Genomic DNA, 17,523 nt, shown 5'->3' with positions numbered 1-17,523 from the left:
TGCTCAGCAATTAAGAGAAGGATCAAGGGTAAGTGGAGCAATCCAGGGAGAAAGAGTGGCGCCCTCCGCTACCTTCGGGTAGATAGCTATCGAAAGAGGAGCCTCCGGGTCGCCTCCTACTGCAGTCGCATACTTACTTAAAGTAGTTCCGGCAGGTGGTCAACGTGTATTTTACAGACTGATCTGCAAAGTACCAAATACTCATGGAAACGGTTTCTTTTTCTGTTACTACTGTAGTCTCTTTTATTTTACAAATCAGCCTTCAGAACAAATTTCAATTAAATCGAACGAGTTAATCAGTCAATACACGATTTTGATCAAGTTTACATTCTGGTCTGGCCGAACCAAAATTTTGCAAATCATGTTCCATTACCCATATCTACAAAATTTCAAGGTTATAGCACTTGTGAATCTTGAGATTTTAAGGGGGACTCAACCCCCCCCCCCAAGATGCTAGTTAAATTAAAAAAAAATAGGAAGATGCTCCGAAGGGTTAAAAGCTCATTTTTCTTTAATTTGAGGCCAGAGGAGTGAATATGACAAATATTGACAAAAAATGAATTAATTAAGATTAAATTGTCAATATATTTGACTATTAAAAAACAGAAAATTATACAATTTATCAGTTAAAAAATAAAAATTCTAAAATCTTTAAATCTAAGCAAATAACTTTACCATATTCCAAGAAGAATCTACCTTTTAAAGCTGAAACCGTTTGACTGGCCCATCAAATTCAGATGAGATGGAGTTTTTATAAGATACTTTAATAATTGGTCATTTGAAGTAATAAAAATGACGCGTTCTTTAGAAAAAGTAACAAAATTGTTTTATTACTGGTTAACGACCAACCAAATCAATAAGCTTGTAAAAACTCCATTCCGTCCCATCAAATTAGGAGCGTATGCTTAGACTAAAAACAGGCACTGCATTCCTTTTTTATAATACATAGCAACTTCCAGAGCTTTTAAAATATAATCTGAGGCTCAATTTTGAGAGATTGTTGATAAATAGATGAGGCTCCGCCAAAATTCACTAGTCTAAATACAAAATAAATCGTGTCGATATATCGTATTATCTTATGAAACCACTACTTACAAAGGGGTATTTAGTCTCACAATCACATTAGATACTCTCCTCGCATGGTCTGTCGCAAACAGAGTTCTGAATTATGTTTTCAAGACAGGAATTAATTATCTATTAAAGTTATTGTGTCGTTAACAAAAGCTCTCCATAAAGCATTACTACGATTAATTGGGGAGCGGGTTGCTCGAGCAAAGAAGTGGAAACTCGTTGCTAGGGCGTAAAACGGGGCGTAAAACGGGGTTTCCACCAATGAGTAACACCGCCTCAGATGTGGTCCGATTGTGGGTCATTAATCTCCAAGAGCTTGAACATCGAACAGTACAATGCCAGTAAATGTCCCTTGTCGACAAAAGCTTCACAATGAGAAAGCTTAAGTAAAATAGTCGTTTTGTGGAAAAGGGACTCTTATTTTCCGAACAACGATAGCTGTTATCAAGCCATCTATTACCATATACATCATGAACGACAGCAATTATTTCCTTGAATAGTTTTACATTGAGAAAGGGTTTTGTCCACCAGGGTTGAATTGATTATTATTAGTATTTTGTTGTTGCTGGTTAAATTGTTGTTGCATCATTTGTATTTGTTGAGGGTTTTGTTGTTGTTGTTGTTGTTGTTGTTGTTGGAAGTTATTCATCATATTGTTACCACCCTGTTGCTGGTTCGTGAAATCATTTCCGGCCATCATGGGAGCACCACCGCCCGAACTATTTGAAGCATTGCTACCTGATGATAGTTGCCGTTGCATATTCGATGCATTCATACCTGTAGGTGAGAAAAAGGATTGAGCATTAGTTTCAAAGTCCTTTTGTATTCTTGCCTTTGAGAGCATCATTTTATAAGTCAGGTTTGTCACTATTATCCGTCAACAAAATGCATCGGGGAGTTTATCTGTAGTTTCAAGGATGCCGGGTTGAGAGATTTTTTGGTAAGGTAGAAGTGTGTCAAGCAGAGAGTTTGGGAGTATATGATCGATCAGAGGGGTTTTCAGACATATCACATTGGAGGTGCTCATAAACAAGGGAGTTTAAAGATTCGATTGGATGTACGAAACGCAAGAACTAGGGTGCGAGGGGAAACGGGAAAATGATAAAAGGAATTTAGGGGGAAAATTGGGAACTGGCAAACTGGGAAAGGAGGGGAAATGGGAATTGGGAATTTACGGTTTTTGATATGTTGTTGAAGGAATTGTTGTTGACGACTTCGTTGTAACTGTTGTTGTAATTGAATGTTACTGTTGTTCAACTGTTGTATGGAAGGTGGAAAGTTGTTGGGTCGTTGTTGCATCATGTTATTCCCTATGGTTGTTATGGTAACGAAGGAATGTGTAATAAAGAGTTTTTCAAAAAGTTTAAAGTAAACAAGTTACCAACCAACTCACATTCATATTGGGAGTTTACCGTGGCTTTGCTCAAAAGTTTTTTTTTACCTTTGGTCTTACGCAAAACTCGTGTTTCCAGCCACGATGAAGTACAGCTGACTCCCTCTAATTCGATCTTCATGGGACTATAAAATTTTCTTTGAATTATAGAAAGATTCGAATTACAGAGAGTAATTTAAACCATTTTCCAGCTAAGGGGACCACCATTTTTTTACAGAAAGGTTCGAATTAGAGTGTGTTGACTCTAATTATAAACTTTACTACAAGGGGAATGGGTTTGAGTTTACTAGGATGGAACGGCGTCAATTCATAACCATTGCAATGTCTTCCACGGACACAACAGCTGATTGGTTGAAAGTGGCTTATTGACTTATTTTACGTCACTTACAACCAATCAGCAATTGGGTCTGTGATGTGATGTCAGAAGACATTGCAGTGGTGCATATCATGAATTATGTAGTAAATTCGAGAACGGGCCTTTCTTTTGGAACAGAAATTCTTTTGGGAGATATTTGGAAAGGTTGAAAGACCTTGAAACAACTATGTTATATGAATCACTAGCCATCGGACAATACATAAAAGGAACCAATCAAATTTCACTATTTGTGAGTATGAGGTAACAAAACTGTGACAGTTCTTACTCATATTCTGCATGTCATTGCCAGCTTGCTGTTGTTGTGGATTGTTTTGCTGCATGGAACGTTGTTGTTGTTGTTGTTGCTGGCTGATCATTTGTTGCAACATTTGTTGTTGATTGTCTGAATGAGAAAAAATAAAATGAAATGGAAGAGATTTGGGGTGGAGGATATAGTGTCCGGGGGTAGTGAAAAATCTACAAAATTTGCCTTGTCCGGGGGTAAACCTGCTCTGTTTAGGGGTAATTTGCTCTGTTTGAGGGTAATTTCATTAGATCAACTTGTCCGGAGGGTTAGACATGCTGTCCAGGGGTCAAAAGTCCAATGTCCGGGGGGGGGGGGATTTCCAAAAAAATGTTATATCCTCCACCCTCCATATTCAATTTTTTTCTGGAAAAGCCCAATGTTAAATTCATTTGCACCAGTGTAAATTATTATTCTTACTTGGTAGATTATTTTGCATCTGCTGACTCATCATATTTTGTTGGTTATTCATTGTCATCATGTCCGAAATATTCATCTGAAACAAAAGTACGAAAATTAGTTTCAAGAATAATTAGAAAGTATAGTCCATCCACTATTTAAGTAGAAGTTAAGTCTTGATGACAAGTTTTTTCGCTACTGTCAAAGTTTTGAAAGTTTAAGGTGATTTAAAAATTCGAATGTTTAGAGCCCAGAAAACTTTGACTCCAAACATCTGAGAAAGTCGCAAAGTGGAACAGATGTAGGAAAAGGGCTGTGGCATGTGGTGTAGGCTAGGAAATAAAGTTCTTGTAAAAAAATATCGCAGTGAAGCTGGACGGACAAGTGAGTAAGACTTCCTTTTTCGCAAAACTTTAGCTGAACAAATCCATCGACCATCGTTTATTATAAAGTCAATAAAATGTCAAGGAGTATAAAAACACTTTAGTAGTAAGTAAAGTATAACAACACTCACGTTCGGTGCAACTTGTTGATTGAAAGGGCGCTGCTGTTGTTGTTGTTGTTGATGATTCATCGCTATGTTTGATTGTTGCATATTTGGCGCCCTATTGAAGTTCTGTTGCTGTAGTTGCATCAGTGGGTTACTTTGGCTGACTGTGGTGGCTCCTCCACTTATCACTGGGTTATTAACACTTTTACGAGCCAACATGTTTTGTAGTGCTGACTTGGTTTGTTGGGGATTATTGTTGGCCATAACACTGTTACTCCTTCAAAAGTAGTTGAGATAAAAACAAAAAAATATTTCAATCGAATTCATAAAATAGTTTCAAATAGTTTCAAAAAGTTTCAAAAAGATAGTATCAAAATGAAAAGAAAGGATGCTTTCGAAAACATGGTAAAACTCGGAAAAATCACCATACTTAGAGTAGCGTTTTGTTGTGGTGAAAGATATTAATATTTTACAACATGGCATCAAAATGAACTACTCTTATAAAATTTCACTGGGGATTTCCCTTACCGAAAGGATTTTTCCCTAATAATACTCAATTACTTTTACATATATATTATCTAGCAAATTCCAAGCCTAGTGATATAGTGAAATTTATCAGTACCTGATATTTGGTAAACCCCCTCCTTGCATTATCGAGTTAACATTCATGTTTGGAGGTAACTGTTGTTGTTGGAAGTTGTTCATCATGTTGTTACTGTTGCCAACTTGTTGATTTTGATTCTGTTGCAACATCTGTTGCTGTTGCTGCTGTTGTTGTTGTTGTTGTTGTTGGTTTGACATCATGCTTTGTTGCATCTGTGGGTTGTTTTGTTGTAACTGTTGTTGTGGATTATTTTGTTGTTGAAGCTGTTGTTGTGGATTCTGTTGCATTTGTGATTGTTGTTGATTAGATTGAAACTGTTGTTGATTGTTTTGCATTTGTTGTTGAGTGTTTTGTTGTTGTATCTGTTGCGCGTTTTGTTGAATCTGCTGGACGTTCTGTTGCATTTGGTTTTGATTTTGTTGCAACTGTTGTGTTTGTTGATTGGATTGAAACTGTTGTTGTGGATTCTGTTGTAATTGCTGATTTTGCATTTGGATTTGTTGTGGATTGGATTGAATTTGTTGAGGATTGGGTTTATTTTGCAGTTGCTGGTTCTGTTGGTTTTGCAGCTGCTGCTGCATGGATAAAGCGACGTTCTAAGGAAGCAAAGATTTTGTTGTCTAGTTTTGTTTCTTTAAAAAGACTAGTGTTCAGCAGAGAGTGATACATCATAAAAGAGCTACTTAGACTACACAATATATTGGAGAAAAATATTTGACAATATAGTTTGCAGACCGTGATGTACGAAGCGAGCAATAAGAATTTCCTGTCTGTAAACAACTCCCTATATTGTTGGAATAAAGTTGGCAATAAATATTGTAGACATATTTTCAATATAATATGAGCACTTTCTTTAAAGCCACTTTCTATCCTTCACTGAGATTGAAGATCTTTGATATCTGCATAAAGAAGAAACAGAGATAAATGACCTAACACGCACCTGTGGCAGTTGTTGTTGATTAGACATATCTTGTTGATTATTTTGTTGAAGCATTTGTTTTGATTTCAACTTGTTCGCTTGTTGCTGCTGAAGTTGTTGAGCGTTCATTTGCATCATCTGTTTAGCACGTTGCAATTCGAATTTCTGTTTTTGTTGTAAAGCTAAATCGCTGTTCATGTTGCTCAAATTAACGTTGGGGTCCACCAATGGGGTCGCTGGACCACCTTAAACGACATGATATAATACAAAACACCTATCAAACCTTATGGTGGGTGGCCCACGAAAAAGATATAAGGGATTAAACGTGCATTTCCGCAAGTTTCATTGTACAGAATAAAGACAAACGTAAAATATTTGGGATAACTTTTTGAATTTCTATAAGTTAAATTTGGCTAGTTTTGGCGGGAATGTGCTTGGTTTGTTTTGTAGTTTTAAAAATGCTTACACCTAGAAAATTTTCCTTGTAAATTCCTTACAAGCCTCCTCAAAACCCGACTGCAACGTTAAGGGCTGATAGGCGATGAAAAACAAATTCGTAAAAAGGATTCACGTAAAACGAAAAAGCCGAACATACCACTGGGCGTGGAAGGAGTGGCCGGGTTTTCATCTTCCTCTGGTAAAGCGTCCGACAAAAAATACGACAACGGTTTACGTTTCTGATGGCTGTGATGGATCAAACGTAGAGACTCTTCTACGTAACGTAATGGCCGTTTCTCCACCCTTACGGCACCGAACATAGCAAGATTCAACGGACCAGAATTTTTACTGTCTTCTAAAAGGTCCCATGCGTTTATTGATTGGACGTGTGTACGTTTTCGTATCTACAAGAGAATGAAAAATTTTTTTTTTTCAACATCTCAAATTTCACAACTCAATTGTGGGTCAGACAATGTGGGTTGCAAACTTATGCTTATTGTGGGTTGCAAAGCTTATGGCACTGTTTGAATAGTCGTAGTCTGTAAGGTGTTCTGGCAAAAAGTGAAGTGGTCCTATGACATGTTGACAAAAGGTCGTAAGATGGTGCAAACTGAATATTTTAAGAGTTAATTAAAAACATCTTTAAAGGCAGTCTAAAGATATATGTTCCCTTCGAAGGCTTCCAATCCTCAGGGAAGACCCCTTCTTAAATTGGGATTAAAATTCATCCTGTCCAACTTCAGTCAATCAAAAATAAGATTAAAAAATCTTGAAATTAAAATCAAATTTCACTCCACGAACCTGTTCTGGTTGGTTGCTCGATTCTGGTTTGTTTGGTTTCTCCTTATTGATGGTTTGCAATGTCTCCAGACTGTATGTCGGTTCACTACAGATGATCTCACATGGCCCTGTAAGTAGTGGAAGCAGCTCCTCGCACAATGTGCCAATCTCTGTACTTGGACGCTGACTGAGCTCTTTCTATCAATTTAAAGAAATATTTTAACGATTAGAAAAGCGAAGAAATTCAAAAGACAATTCACTTCTTACTTTCACATTCAGCTTTTCAGAAGAGATCAGACGATTAAAGAAAGATCTTCTAGCAACAGAAAGAAAGACTAATTTTATTGATCAAGCGATCATCAAAACTTTCTTCCTGTACCGTGTCTTTCTGCAAATAAATACCAAACGCAAGTAAGCGAGGAAAATGCCTTTCGTTCTCCCACTTCCTGCGGTTATGTAGGGTTTTCCGATTCAGACAGATGAGTCAGATGGGACCTTAATGAATGACCTAGAAAAGTATAGCGCATTAAACACAGTAGCCTGTATCATTTTTTTTTAATTGTCCGTCGGTGTTCAGGTTGGTAAGGCTATGAGCACAGCCCTCTCTCTGCTAAGCACACGCAACAAAGGTATTCATTAAAATTCGGCAAGTATCTTTATTTTGTAAGTGTGTTCAAAAATCGGGAACTTTACAAGGTCTTACCCTCATTTTTCGAACCACTAAGTTGAACCTTAGAATTTCGTTGTTCGGTAGCGGTTGAGTTTGAAGCTGGCCACTGGCTTGTTGTTGAGACATTTGTGCTATCTCATTCATGTGGATCTTTTGTAAGAGTATCACAACCATGTCCGTAACGTTGGTGAATAATACGGTATTCTCAGTATAAGGAATGATCCCGGACAAGAGTAAACTGAACAATGTGATAGCCCAGTCACCAAGAACGGAGGGCGATTTTAGTAAGTTGTCAAATAGCATGCCAACCTGAAAACGACAAGGGAGAGTAGATTCATAAAGTAAGGGGACAAGACTGGAGCACCTTGACCATTTTTATCTATTCCAAAGAACAGTTAAAAGGGATGACGCGAATTAGGACCGGATAAATGTGCTTAACAAAAGAATTCCGGTGTCGCAAGGGGAAATCGTTTTTCTTCTGCTTAAGAATGCTTTCTAAGAAAAGGGTAGGAGGTATGTTAATTGATGTGCTTTAAATTGGAAGTTTTTGAAACTTTCAGATAGCCCCGTTCATGTTAAAATTTTAACAAACACGTGCAGAAAGCAGGGTAGCTTACCAGATTAAGTCGTAATCTAACGGCGTCCACCAAACCACTGAACTGTGACGAGAAAAGATCGATTTTGTCCTGAAAATGAAATATATGGTACATATCAATAATTGGGTTGCTGGGCAATGTGATTTTAACTTTTCTAAGAAATATATTATTTCTACGGTACTTTATGTGAAGTAACTGTTTTTGAAAAATGGTTCAAATTTAAGGCGCCTTTATTTAAGATATTTAGAAATAAAAAAAAGGATTTCTACGACCAAAATTACTATCAGAAAGAAATTGTAATAACGCATTTTCAATTCGGAAGAGAGCATTGTTGCATCAACATGTTTTCTTGCAAACAAAATACATTTTGATCGTAACTGCCTGTTTAGTCCAAATCTGCATAAGGTACTACAGCTTTGACCACCCAATTCAGTGCCGGTACTTAGTTGATTTTAACTTGCTAAGCTTGACCCACCTACATCCACCCGACAGTGGTCCTTACATCTTAGTACAGACCCCCCTATTGCGACCAAAGATATCTCATCCATATAAACATACCTCTTTTTGAGCAGTCACAAGAGCTTGCAATTGTTTTTGAAGCGATCCCAAGAACATGTTCTTATTCTCTTCTTGGTTTTGCAAGCAGCTCGAAATCAACGCGAACAGTATGGATTGAGAATCCGCTGATAACCTTTAAAAATTGAAGGATGGTGAATTTGAAAGCAGACGATCGAGTTCTCTAACTAGTAAAACGCAAAACCAAGCAGTTTAAAGGGGCGAGTGCAAATGACCTCTTTTCATTGGTTTTAAAGACTTTCCATCGGACCAACAGGAGATTGTTATTAGAGCGCAGCTACTCCCGATTGCCCATGATTAATTTCAACTGTGAGATGCCCTTTAAACTAGAGGCTTTCTATGTCCCTATGTTTCCTCAACAGGGTAGACTGACGAAAAGCGCGGGGCTAATTAAAACCATGAAAATCGAATCCCCCTACTATATTGACATATTAGAAATATATCGTGGTTTGGACCACGATATTTACGTTTGGTTACGTTTCGAGAGATTCTTCTCCAATCATCGGGCAAGCTGGAGGATGGTTTCTCCACTATTATTAGGGCATGGAAACGTAGCAAAAGGTAAGCTTTGTGATCCAACCACGATAAATTTCCCATATGAATATCAATGGGTCGGCTATCTCAAAGTTTGAATCAAATTAAGGAATTGAGGGTTGATATTCACTTACTTGTTGTTTCCACCCGGAATCCACCATTTTCCTTTCTCCAATGTTTCCGAAGCTGACTTCAAAATTCTCCCTTGTATAGAAATAGACAACTTGCTTATCAAGGGGCCAACCAATGACCTTCGATGACCCACATCGCTCGTCTCAGTCAAAGTGGATAATATTGAACGTCCGATGGCGGTTAAAATGGATTGGTGTTCCTAAACATTGAATTGGAAATCGTTTACAAAGTTACAGTGTTATTTATTTTAGATTTTGAAAAAAAGACATCAGAAATTACGTGAAGAGGCGACGCTTAGTTACCTGAATTGATTCTACACCAAATAAAGGTCAAGCCATCAGAACGGTACAATTCTACATCGGGCTTACGCTTGCAGAGCTATTTTAGAGTTTACAAATATCTCGAAATTGAAAGCTTTTTTGTTGAATTTTGTTGTCCTTTTTTGGTGAATAGTCATAGCCTCATCTACGATAACTGTTACTGCCGTTGAGCAGTAGTTTTATTTAGATTAATTTTATGTTTCCTTTGTATCATAACATTTGTATTAAGTATAAACTAATTGGTTATATTATTATATGTATTAATTGTCTTAGGAATTGTATGTCCTTTGTGTATTGTTAGCGTTTGTAAGTCTCGTGGGAGCTATGTGTAAGTCTATTGTTTTATGTGTTATAAATGTTTGTGTGTAAAACTTGTGATCAAACTTATTGTAAGCTGTCTCAATGTACGTTACGGTGTGAGGTGACAGTGTTTTTAGTAAGTAATATTTTGTACATATTTTTCTGTTTACCTTGCTTGTCAAGCCTTAAACTTGTACCTTTTCTTGAGTTACTATATTTTTACGAGCTCGTTCTCAACTTTGTATTTGTGTTTATTTCTTTCTAGCCGTTACTTTATTGGAAGAACGCGTTTGAAAACCAAATCACCCTAAACGTCTCTGTCCACGAGTTCGGCCATTGGCATTTATAATAGCGCAAGGGCTACCCACCTCTTTACTAGCCATTTTCAACAACAGTTGTAATTCTAAAGATGCATTGTGAAGTGACCATTTGTCCAAGGTCTAAAAGAGAAAGAAGAAAGATGAATCCCTTGTCAGACAACCCAATGGTAGGATAATCTTTTTTACGTCACGTCAGTTGCCGTCAACTAGGTCTTGTACACAGGATGAAACGCCATTACATTCAGTCAGTAAAATCCGTTTTGCGTGACTTTAAGGGATTCTATAAATGAACTAATATATGCGCTGACCAAAATTGTGAGCTGATTTAGGTTGGATAAACAGTACGAAGAATTTGGAATGGAAATACCTTGACGAGTAGTAAAATGTGGACTATTAATGATTGGAGAAAAATACACGCTTTTTTGTTTGTAAGAAATATTTTATAAAAACACCGACCTTAGATTTAGGCCCTCAGAACAATAGCTCTATTGTTTGGAAATCTCAGAGTCAGCCAAAATTTACTGGTTCTTATAAAAAACCAAGCGTTTAGTTAATTTCAGCAATTTGATGATTCTCCAAGTAAACCAGAGATTGCAGAAAAAAGTTGACAAATGAACAAGCAACCTTACCATGCAAATTCTATTGGTAATTTGTTGGATATTTGAGACGTTCACAGCCGGTGAACTTTTCGTTTCTTGGTTCAAAATCAATGATATGAAATGACGACTCTAAAAAGACAAAGAAATATTCGATGCACTTCTCCATGAAATAATACTAAAGGTGATGACCCATCATCATTAAGTGCTAATGTTATCGTTAATCTTTGTGAACCATTTAATATTTGCGCCTTTTGTAATTTCTGGGATTTTTTTTGAGCATTTGTATTTTTGGTGCAAAATATAGGCAAAGAGGGCAAAAAAGACAGGTCCGGATTTTATACATCCAAAAATTCATAATTAAATTGAAAAAGCTCTAATATTTCGACACATTTACTACTTCACAGATCATTTAATTTTTCGCGCAGCCGAGTGTGGGTCCCCTTCCTTCAGTTTGCAGGATGGATACCAAATCATTGGTAAAACCCACCTGGTGTGATTTGAGTTCAGAATCGAGAACAGCTTTCATGATGGTGTTCTTATTTTCATTGGAAAGAACTTTGTCTTGTAGCCAACTCTGATTAATGATCAACTGAAGCGATCGTTTGATGACGTCACTGATAGAGTTCGACGGTGATTTGTTGTCTGATTTACCTTTAAAAGCACAAAAATGTAGTCATTCTAAGTATATAAGACTTTTAAAACTCGCAGATTTAGCGGGGTATGGGTCCCATTCGCGAATATTGGAAAAAAAACACCGGAACATTTGAAAAAAAAAAAAAAAAAAAAAAAAAACAAAAAAAAAAAAAAAAAAAACAAAAAAAAAAAAAAAAAAAAAAAAAAAAAAAAAAAAAAAAAAAAAAAAAAAAAAAAAGAAAAAAAAAGAAAAAAAAAAAAACAAAAACAAAAAAAAAAAAAAAAAAAAAAAAAAAAAAAAAAAAAAAAGAAAAAAAAAAAAAAAAAAAAAAAAAAAAGAAAAAAAAAAAAAAAAAAAAAAAAAAAAAAAAACAAAAAAAAAAAAAGAAAAAAAAAAAAAAAAAAAAAAAAGAAAAAAAAAAAAAAAAAACAAAAAAAAAAAAAAAAAAAAAAAAAAAAAAAAAAAAAGAAAAAAAAAAAACAAAAAAAAAAAAAAAAAAAAAAGAAAAAAAAAAAAAAAAAAAAAAAACAAAAAAAAAAAAAAAAAAAAAGAAAAAAACAAACCCGAACTGTGTCTACTACCAGCTGTACTTATAATATCCCAGTCACCTGCGACAACTGTTTAAAGTTCTGTTTCTTTTTCTTATGTATCAAAGGATGTCTGTTATAAAAAGCTTACTCAATCAAGTTCTTAAGTTCTTCTTTTACTCACATGTAGAACCTCAGCAATGTAAAGTTGTTGAGAGTGGGTTCCACATGTAAGGGGAGGACACTGTTTTTAGCAACACTCCGTCCAAATTTCTTTTGAAAAAAGATAGAGGCGCTGAAGCAAGGGCCTTTATCAATTAGAGCATTAAAAAGTTACTGTCAAATAAAATACCTTTGCTGTATGCACTATCAAAGGAGTCGCCACTGTCAGCATTAAAAAGTGTACTGAATAAGTTATCCCTATCTTCTGTCTTTTGACGATCAACACTTGAGTTACCTGGCAATGCAACAAGATAAAAGTCAAATGTCAATTTGACACCAAAGATTTTGCAAGCGAATACAAAATACATTCAGGTCAAGATGAAGTTGAAAATTCGGCAACGTAAATCACAAATCTACAGATATCTTATAATGATACAGAGATAGAGTCTCAGGCTGAAGCAAAATAAGGCACCATCTTTATAATTAGACCTCATCTAATTGAACAAATTGCCGGTACCGAACTGTGGTCTACTACCGTAGTGTACTCAGTAAATATGGCGCATGATTATACTTTAATTACCGTTTAAGAAAGACAGAGTAGCACTATCTACCGTTTCATGTATATAATATATGTGCACAGTCACCTGCGACATGATATAAATTTTTTTTAAATATTTGAAATTCTAGTGTCAAGCAATTTTTCCCTGAAATTAAGAAAGCAACAAGCTTAGCTAGGAACGTTGTGAGTTCATTGGGTCCAACAGATACAATACAAAGGTAGAATAATATGAAAAATCATATACTGTAAGAAAAAAACCTCAGAAGAAAAGAAAAACAAACCCTTTTCTGCTTGCAAGTATAATCGTTTCAGTACAGACAGAACACTGCTCAAATTGGCTTTATTCATTTCACCACGCAGTAAACCAGCATCAAAGACATCTAACGCAAAAGGGTGAGTTTGACCAAGCTTCAATTTCGGTGCAGGAAATGGATTCAAAACAAATATTTGCTCCAATATTCGACATACTAGTTGTAAACCTGTAAATTTAAGTGATTCAATAGAAAGGAAGTCATGAGACCTCTAATTAATTTCATACTGTGCTTTTTTATTGCACCTCGTTGGGAAGGCGGCTGAACATAAGTTCGAAAACGAGACAGGAGTTGTTTGCGAGGATATTTTCGAAAAAGTTTATTGCTAACTGAGTAAGGCTAACCACGTGAGAAATAATGAGTTAAACTATACCTCAAGCAATTTCAAAAGGTCTTCAGGGTTTGGCAGTGGAGGACTTTTGCCGAGAGTTAATGACAGAGAATGTTTGCTTTTAATATTTGGTATATATGGAAATTAACTCTTACTGTATTGAAATTCCAGTCAGAACTGCCACTTATTGTTAGGGTTTGGAGTTTTAGAATTAACTTTGGAAGCGGACTTCCTAAAGAAGACGTTATAAAATGAGTAGTCAACCAACTTACCCTTAGTGCTCTTCTTGGAGGTGACTTTGAGTGCCGGGTAGAGGACCTCTGAGAGGAGATCGTTCAATTTGATGATCTGACGAGCCACAAGTACTGATGTAAAGAAAGCCAACGCTTGTACCGTTGATTTCTCCTTCAACTGAACACAAAAGCAAGAGGAAAGTCTTTCAATGATGGAAAGAAATTCAGTGGTTTATGAAAGTTGCCCCTATGAGCAGCCCCTATTTTGGGCTCCGAAAATGATAAAAATGTCATAAAAATTTACTAGGCCGGTGGATGTATGTTAAGTGTTTCTTAGCGAGAGTCCACTCAAAATAGTCGATAGTGTAATGTTATACTATTCTCATAGTGTCCCAGGGGGGGGTTCATTCTAGGCATGGGGGGGGACTCACCAAAATCAATTCAAAATTGAAAAACATCTGGTTTTATGAGATGATGTTGTGATGAAGAATATCAAGACCATAGACGGTTTGAGTAGGTTTCAAAACAACCATCCTTTCCATTTATTCTTGAACTAGAACTACCTTAGGGAAAACAATAAGCGTTAAATTCATCAAATTACAGCTTTTTATGCTTGAGGGGGGGGGATAGAGACATTTTTGGAGGCAGGGTGGGGAAAAATGAGGGGAATGGAAAATTTTCATTCCAGGCATGGGGGGGAGACCCTGTAGGACACTATGATTCTACATCGTAAAAGGCTTAATAATAATAAGGCTCAAAGACTTACGTTAACAGATTGAGTAGTTTGTTCGTATCCCAACCCACTGGTTGTCAGTGAAGAACAGAATGCGTTGATGATACCAAGAAATTCAGTGCACATGTTACTGAAATGAGAAGCTACCTCACAGCAGAACGACGATAAGGCATACAACCTGGATGAAAAAGAAGAGAATTGTATATTAAAGCTACAATTCATTATCATAAAACGGCAGTCGTGGACAACTAAGATGTAAGAACGAAGAGAGAGAAAACATGTAACAGTTTTCCCTTTCATACGCCTACCTCAAGATCAAAATTAAAAATAAGAACAGTTCTGTCTAAGAACTGTTCAAGGAGCGTTCTCAAAGGCATTTAACTCTTAGTCTGTGCACTGTATATGGTATTAAGGAAAAGTCTGAGTACAGTAAACTCTCGCTTAATCGAACTTCTATTATTCGAATCTTAGTACAATTCGCACTTGTTTCCAGTCCCCGTCGACAAGAATCCCTCTTAAAATACTTTCTATTATTCGAATCTCACTGTGATTCGAACAAATAAGATTCCCCGTTCGACTTCGGATTAGCGAAGGTCAAATGTTATTCTCTCACCGTTGCTGGTTGGTTGTTTTACAGACAGCCAGGAGTGCATTGCAAACAAAACTGTAAATTTCCGCTGGTCGTTCGTTGGTCAATTTGCTCTCCCAAATAAACTCCAAAGGAAAGTTTCTATAAAATGAAAATGACACGAATTTTAATATAAGGTTCAAATTATTAAATTAGTTACCATATACGGCAGACTTTCGAGGTTCCAAAAGAGAAAGTAATTTATTTTAAATAAACCTTAGTTCGAATTCAGTCTGATAGCGAATTCAAAAACAGCAAGGTCAGGTATGAGATAGTCTAATGACACATTCTCACTGCTAGTAACACTCTAGCCATTCAGTCCATATCAGGGTTCAGATTTGATTATTTTCAATGCAGGGTTTCGGACTCAATCACTTAATCAAAACTTGTTAGACGCACAGGAGACGTAGCTCGCATGTAAATGAGATTACATTATACAGTTGACTCTCTCTAATTCGATCTTCATAGAACCAAAAATTTTCTTCGAATTAGAGAAAAATTCGTATTACAGAGGGTAATTTAACTACTTTTCAGCTGTTGGGACCAATATATTAGTTCGAATTAGAGAGAGTTTACTGTATTTCTGGAGGTAAAGAATGATATAATGTTTATCAGTGAAATATGAAAATGTCTTACCCAGGCTTCTCGAAATGTTCTTTCAGGAATTGCTGTTCCCAAAGTAGATTAGTATTGGAAGGTTTATGAGAGCTCAGTATCCCGGATTCAATTTTCAACGAGAACGAAGCAAACCTCTTTTCAAAACGCTCCTAAAAAGCAATATTACAATAAATTGAAATACACAATGAAACCAGCAAATTTTGTCTCTACAAGCTCGACTGCTTTAAATTTGTCGAAATCATTAGGCTTACATTTTTCTAAGATGTTCTTAAAAGTTAATGTTCAGAATAAATTGAAATCAGAAAAAATCACTTCTCAGACATGGATTTGTTCTTAATTTGTTCTTAGGTTTTCAAATCATCTTATCAAAACGTCTCTATGCAAAAAATGATTTTCTCTACAAAATTAGGTTCACTATAAATCCTTGAAACATGTATTGTTTGCCGCTGGCCTATATTTTGATATGTTTTAATTTTATGTTACGTCATTAGTCACTTGGGATTGCGTCACTTATTGTCTTCAGTGTATTCGATTTTATTGCGTCTTTTGTATGTCATCTTAGTATTGTTTATAATGTATATAATTAGGTCATTAGGGAATTGTAGAATTTTGAGGCGTAGGAATTAAATTGTAAACGTATTTTCTACATTTATGTAACAGTAGTAATGTTGTGTATGTGATGTGAAGTCCAATTTTTGGTGTGCTTGTTTTGGTGTCGTGGAAAACTTTTTTAGTTAGTATCTATTTTGGTTTGTATTTAGTCAGTAAACTTTTATTTCTATCCTATCTATGTTCTAATGTGTTTGCTTGTATAGCCCTAGGTTAAGATAGCTTTAGGATAAAGTTTTTCGTTTGTACATATTCTAAGAGTTTGTATTTTTTGTGTTTTAGCGTTTGGAATAGCAATCCAATCAGTGAAAATTATCGCACACCTTTCGTATCCTCCCAACGTCCCCTGTGGCCGTTACATGTATAAAACTCTCGTTTGATATTAGAAAAATACATCACAATCAAACTTACCGATAGGACAGGAGAGGTATTATACATGGAATGCAGAAGCACCAAAGCACAACGTTGTCCTGAACTGCAATTGCTTGATTGTGCTGCTTGTAAAAGTCTGTGTAGAAATCGAGAATCATTTTTTTTCACAGCACAAGTTAAACAAAAATGGTTTAGGATTAAGTTTTCAAGACTGTTTTTAAAGACGTTTCATTATTGTATTTAAGGCATGTAAAGAGAGTGATATAACCTAGGTTTTGGACCAACCATGTGGTAAGTTTTTTGTTTGCAGAGTTCAAAGGGGGATTTACCCGCAGAGAACGAGGACACAATTGAACAATGGACAGCTTTCAAAAACACCTTTTTGAAAAAGCTCTTACCCTTGGAAGATGCTAGAAATTAATTCAGGGTCCATCAAAAAGCTTTGAAGGTTGTTTCGAATGGCAGCAGATACGAGGTATAATTTGGAAGGAATGTGGACATCGGTTTTGGTGTTGGCGATTTTTGGTTCCATATTGTCTTGTTGGACCAGCAAGGATTCGGTTAAGGTAATAATTCCTTGGATGTTGAAGCTCAGAGAAAGAAGCTGGAAAAGTAGTGAGCAAGTAGTAAACGTAGTAAGCAAATTGCTTTGCGAATTGTATATGTATTGATTCAAAATTTCCACTTTTCTCCGGACACGATTCTAGTTTTAACGGTAATACCTGGGTCTAACTTTCATCAAGACTTTTAAGAGAGTAGTGAATGTCAATTCAACGCAAATTGCAAAACCTAACGAAGTTACATTTACGATTTACGTAGGGCTGAAAACCCACAACCTTCTAATGATGCTTCTTCTGTTTTAATTTGAGGAATTTTGATAACAGACCTAGCCACGCTATAAAAATAGCCCCCTCCTAGACCATATTAGCGAGTTTATGTATGTGTGTTTTCAGCGACGGAGACGGTAAGGTTCTAATTTGATTAGATCCTGACCAGTTGAGGACGA

The 17,523-nt window shown here is 36.0% G+C and overlaps 1 protein-coding gene across 1 annotated transcript in view; it reads right to left on the bottom strand.

The window, feature by feature from the left end:
- Positions 1 to 1,474: 1,474 nt before the first annotated feature.
- LOC136811686 (mediator of RNA polymerase II transcription subunit 12-like) overlaps positions 1,475 to 17,523 on the bottom strand; it is a 29,869-nt gene continuing 13,820 nt past the window's right edge. Inside the window, exons 21-44 of the mRNA XM_067068314.1 lie at positions 16,916 to 17,121; positions 16,557 to 16,653; positions 15,555 to 15,685; positions 14,904 to 15,020; positions 14,324 to 14,468; positions 13,597 to 13,735; positions 12,964 to 13,161; positions 12,314 to 12,418; positions 11,288 to 11,451; positions 10,831 to 10,929; positions 10,250 to 10,321; positions 9,264 to 9,460; positions 8,578 to 8,710; positions 8,041 to 8,109; positions 7,457 to 7,732; positions 6,775 to 6,951; positions 6,131 to 6,377; positions 5,557 to 5,780; positions 4,635 to 5,212; positions 4,037 to 4,289; positions 3,544 to 3,619; positions 3,106 to 3,222; positions 2,247 to 2,381; positions 1,475 to 1,848 (exon numbers count right to left, since the gene is read on the bottom strand). Coding sequence (XP_066924415.1) covers positions 1,574 to 1,848; positions 2,247 to 2,381; positions 3,106 to 3,222; positions 3,544 to 3,619; positions 4,037 to 4,289; positions 4,635 to 5,212; positions 5,557 to 5,780; positions 6,131 to 6,377; positions 6,775 to 6,951; positions 7,457 to 7,732; positions 8,041 to 8,109; positions 8,578 to 8,710; positions 9,264 to 9,460; positions 10,250 to 10,321; positions 10,831 to 10,929; positions 11,288 to 11,451; positions 12,314 to 12,418; positions 12,964 to 13,161; positions 13,597 to 13,735; positions 14,324 to 14,468; positions 14,904 to 15,020; positions 15,555 to 15,685; positions 16,557 to 16,653; positions 16,916 to 17,121 — 4,230 coding nt within the window. The 3' untranslated portion in view covers positions 1,475 to 1,573. The remainder of the gene's footprint in view (positions 1,849 to 2,246; positions 2,382 to 3,105; positions 3,223 to 3,543; positions 3,620 to 4,036; positions 4,290 to 4,634; positions 5,213 to 5,556; positions 5,781 to 6,130; positions 6,378 to 6,774; positions 6,952 to 7,456; positions 7,733 to 8,040; positions 8,110 to 8,577; positions 8,711 to 9,263; positions 9,461 to 10,249; positions 10,322 to 10,830; positions 10,930 to 11,287; positions 11,452 to 12,313; positions 12,419 to 12,963; positions 13,162 to 13,596; positions 13,736 to 14,323; positions 14,469 to 14,903; positions 15,021 to 15,554; positions 15,686 to 16,556; positions 16,654 to 16,915; positions 17,122 to 17,523) is intronic.

The sequence above is a fragment of the Clytia hemisphaerica genome, unplaced genomic scaffold (assembly GCF_902728285.1).
Source record: "Clytia hemisphaerica strain Z4C2 unplaced genomic scaffold, Clytia hemisphaerica genome assembly, whole genome shotgun sequence".
Taxonomy (NCBI): Eukaryota; Metazoa; Cnidaria; class Hydrozoa; order Leptothecata; family Clytiidae; genus Clytia; species Clytia hemisphaerica.
The sequence above is the reverse complement of the archived record's forward strand: the minus strand, read 5'-3'. Positions and strand labels throughout refer to the sequence as shown.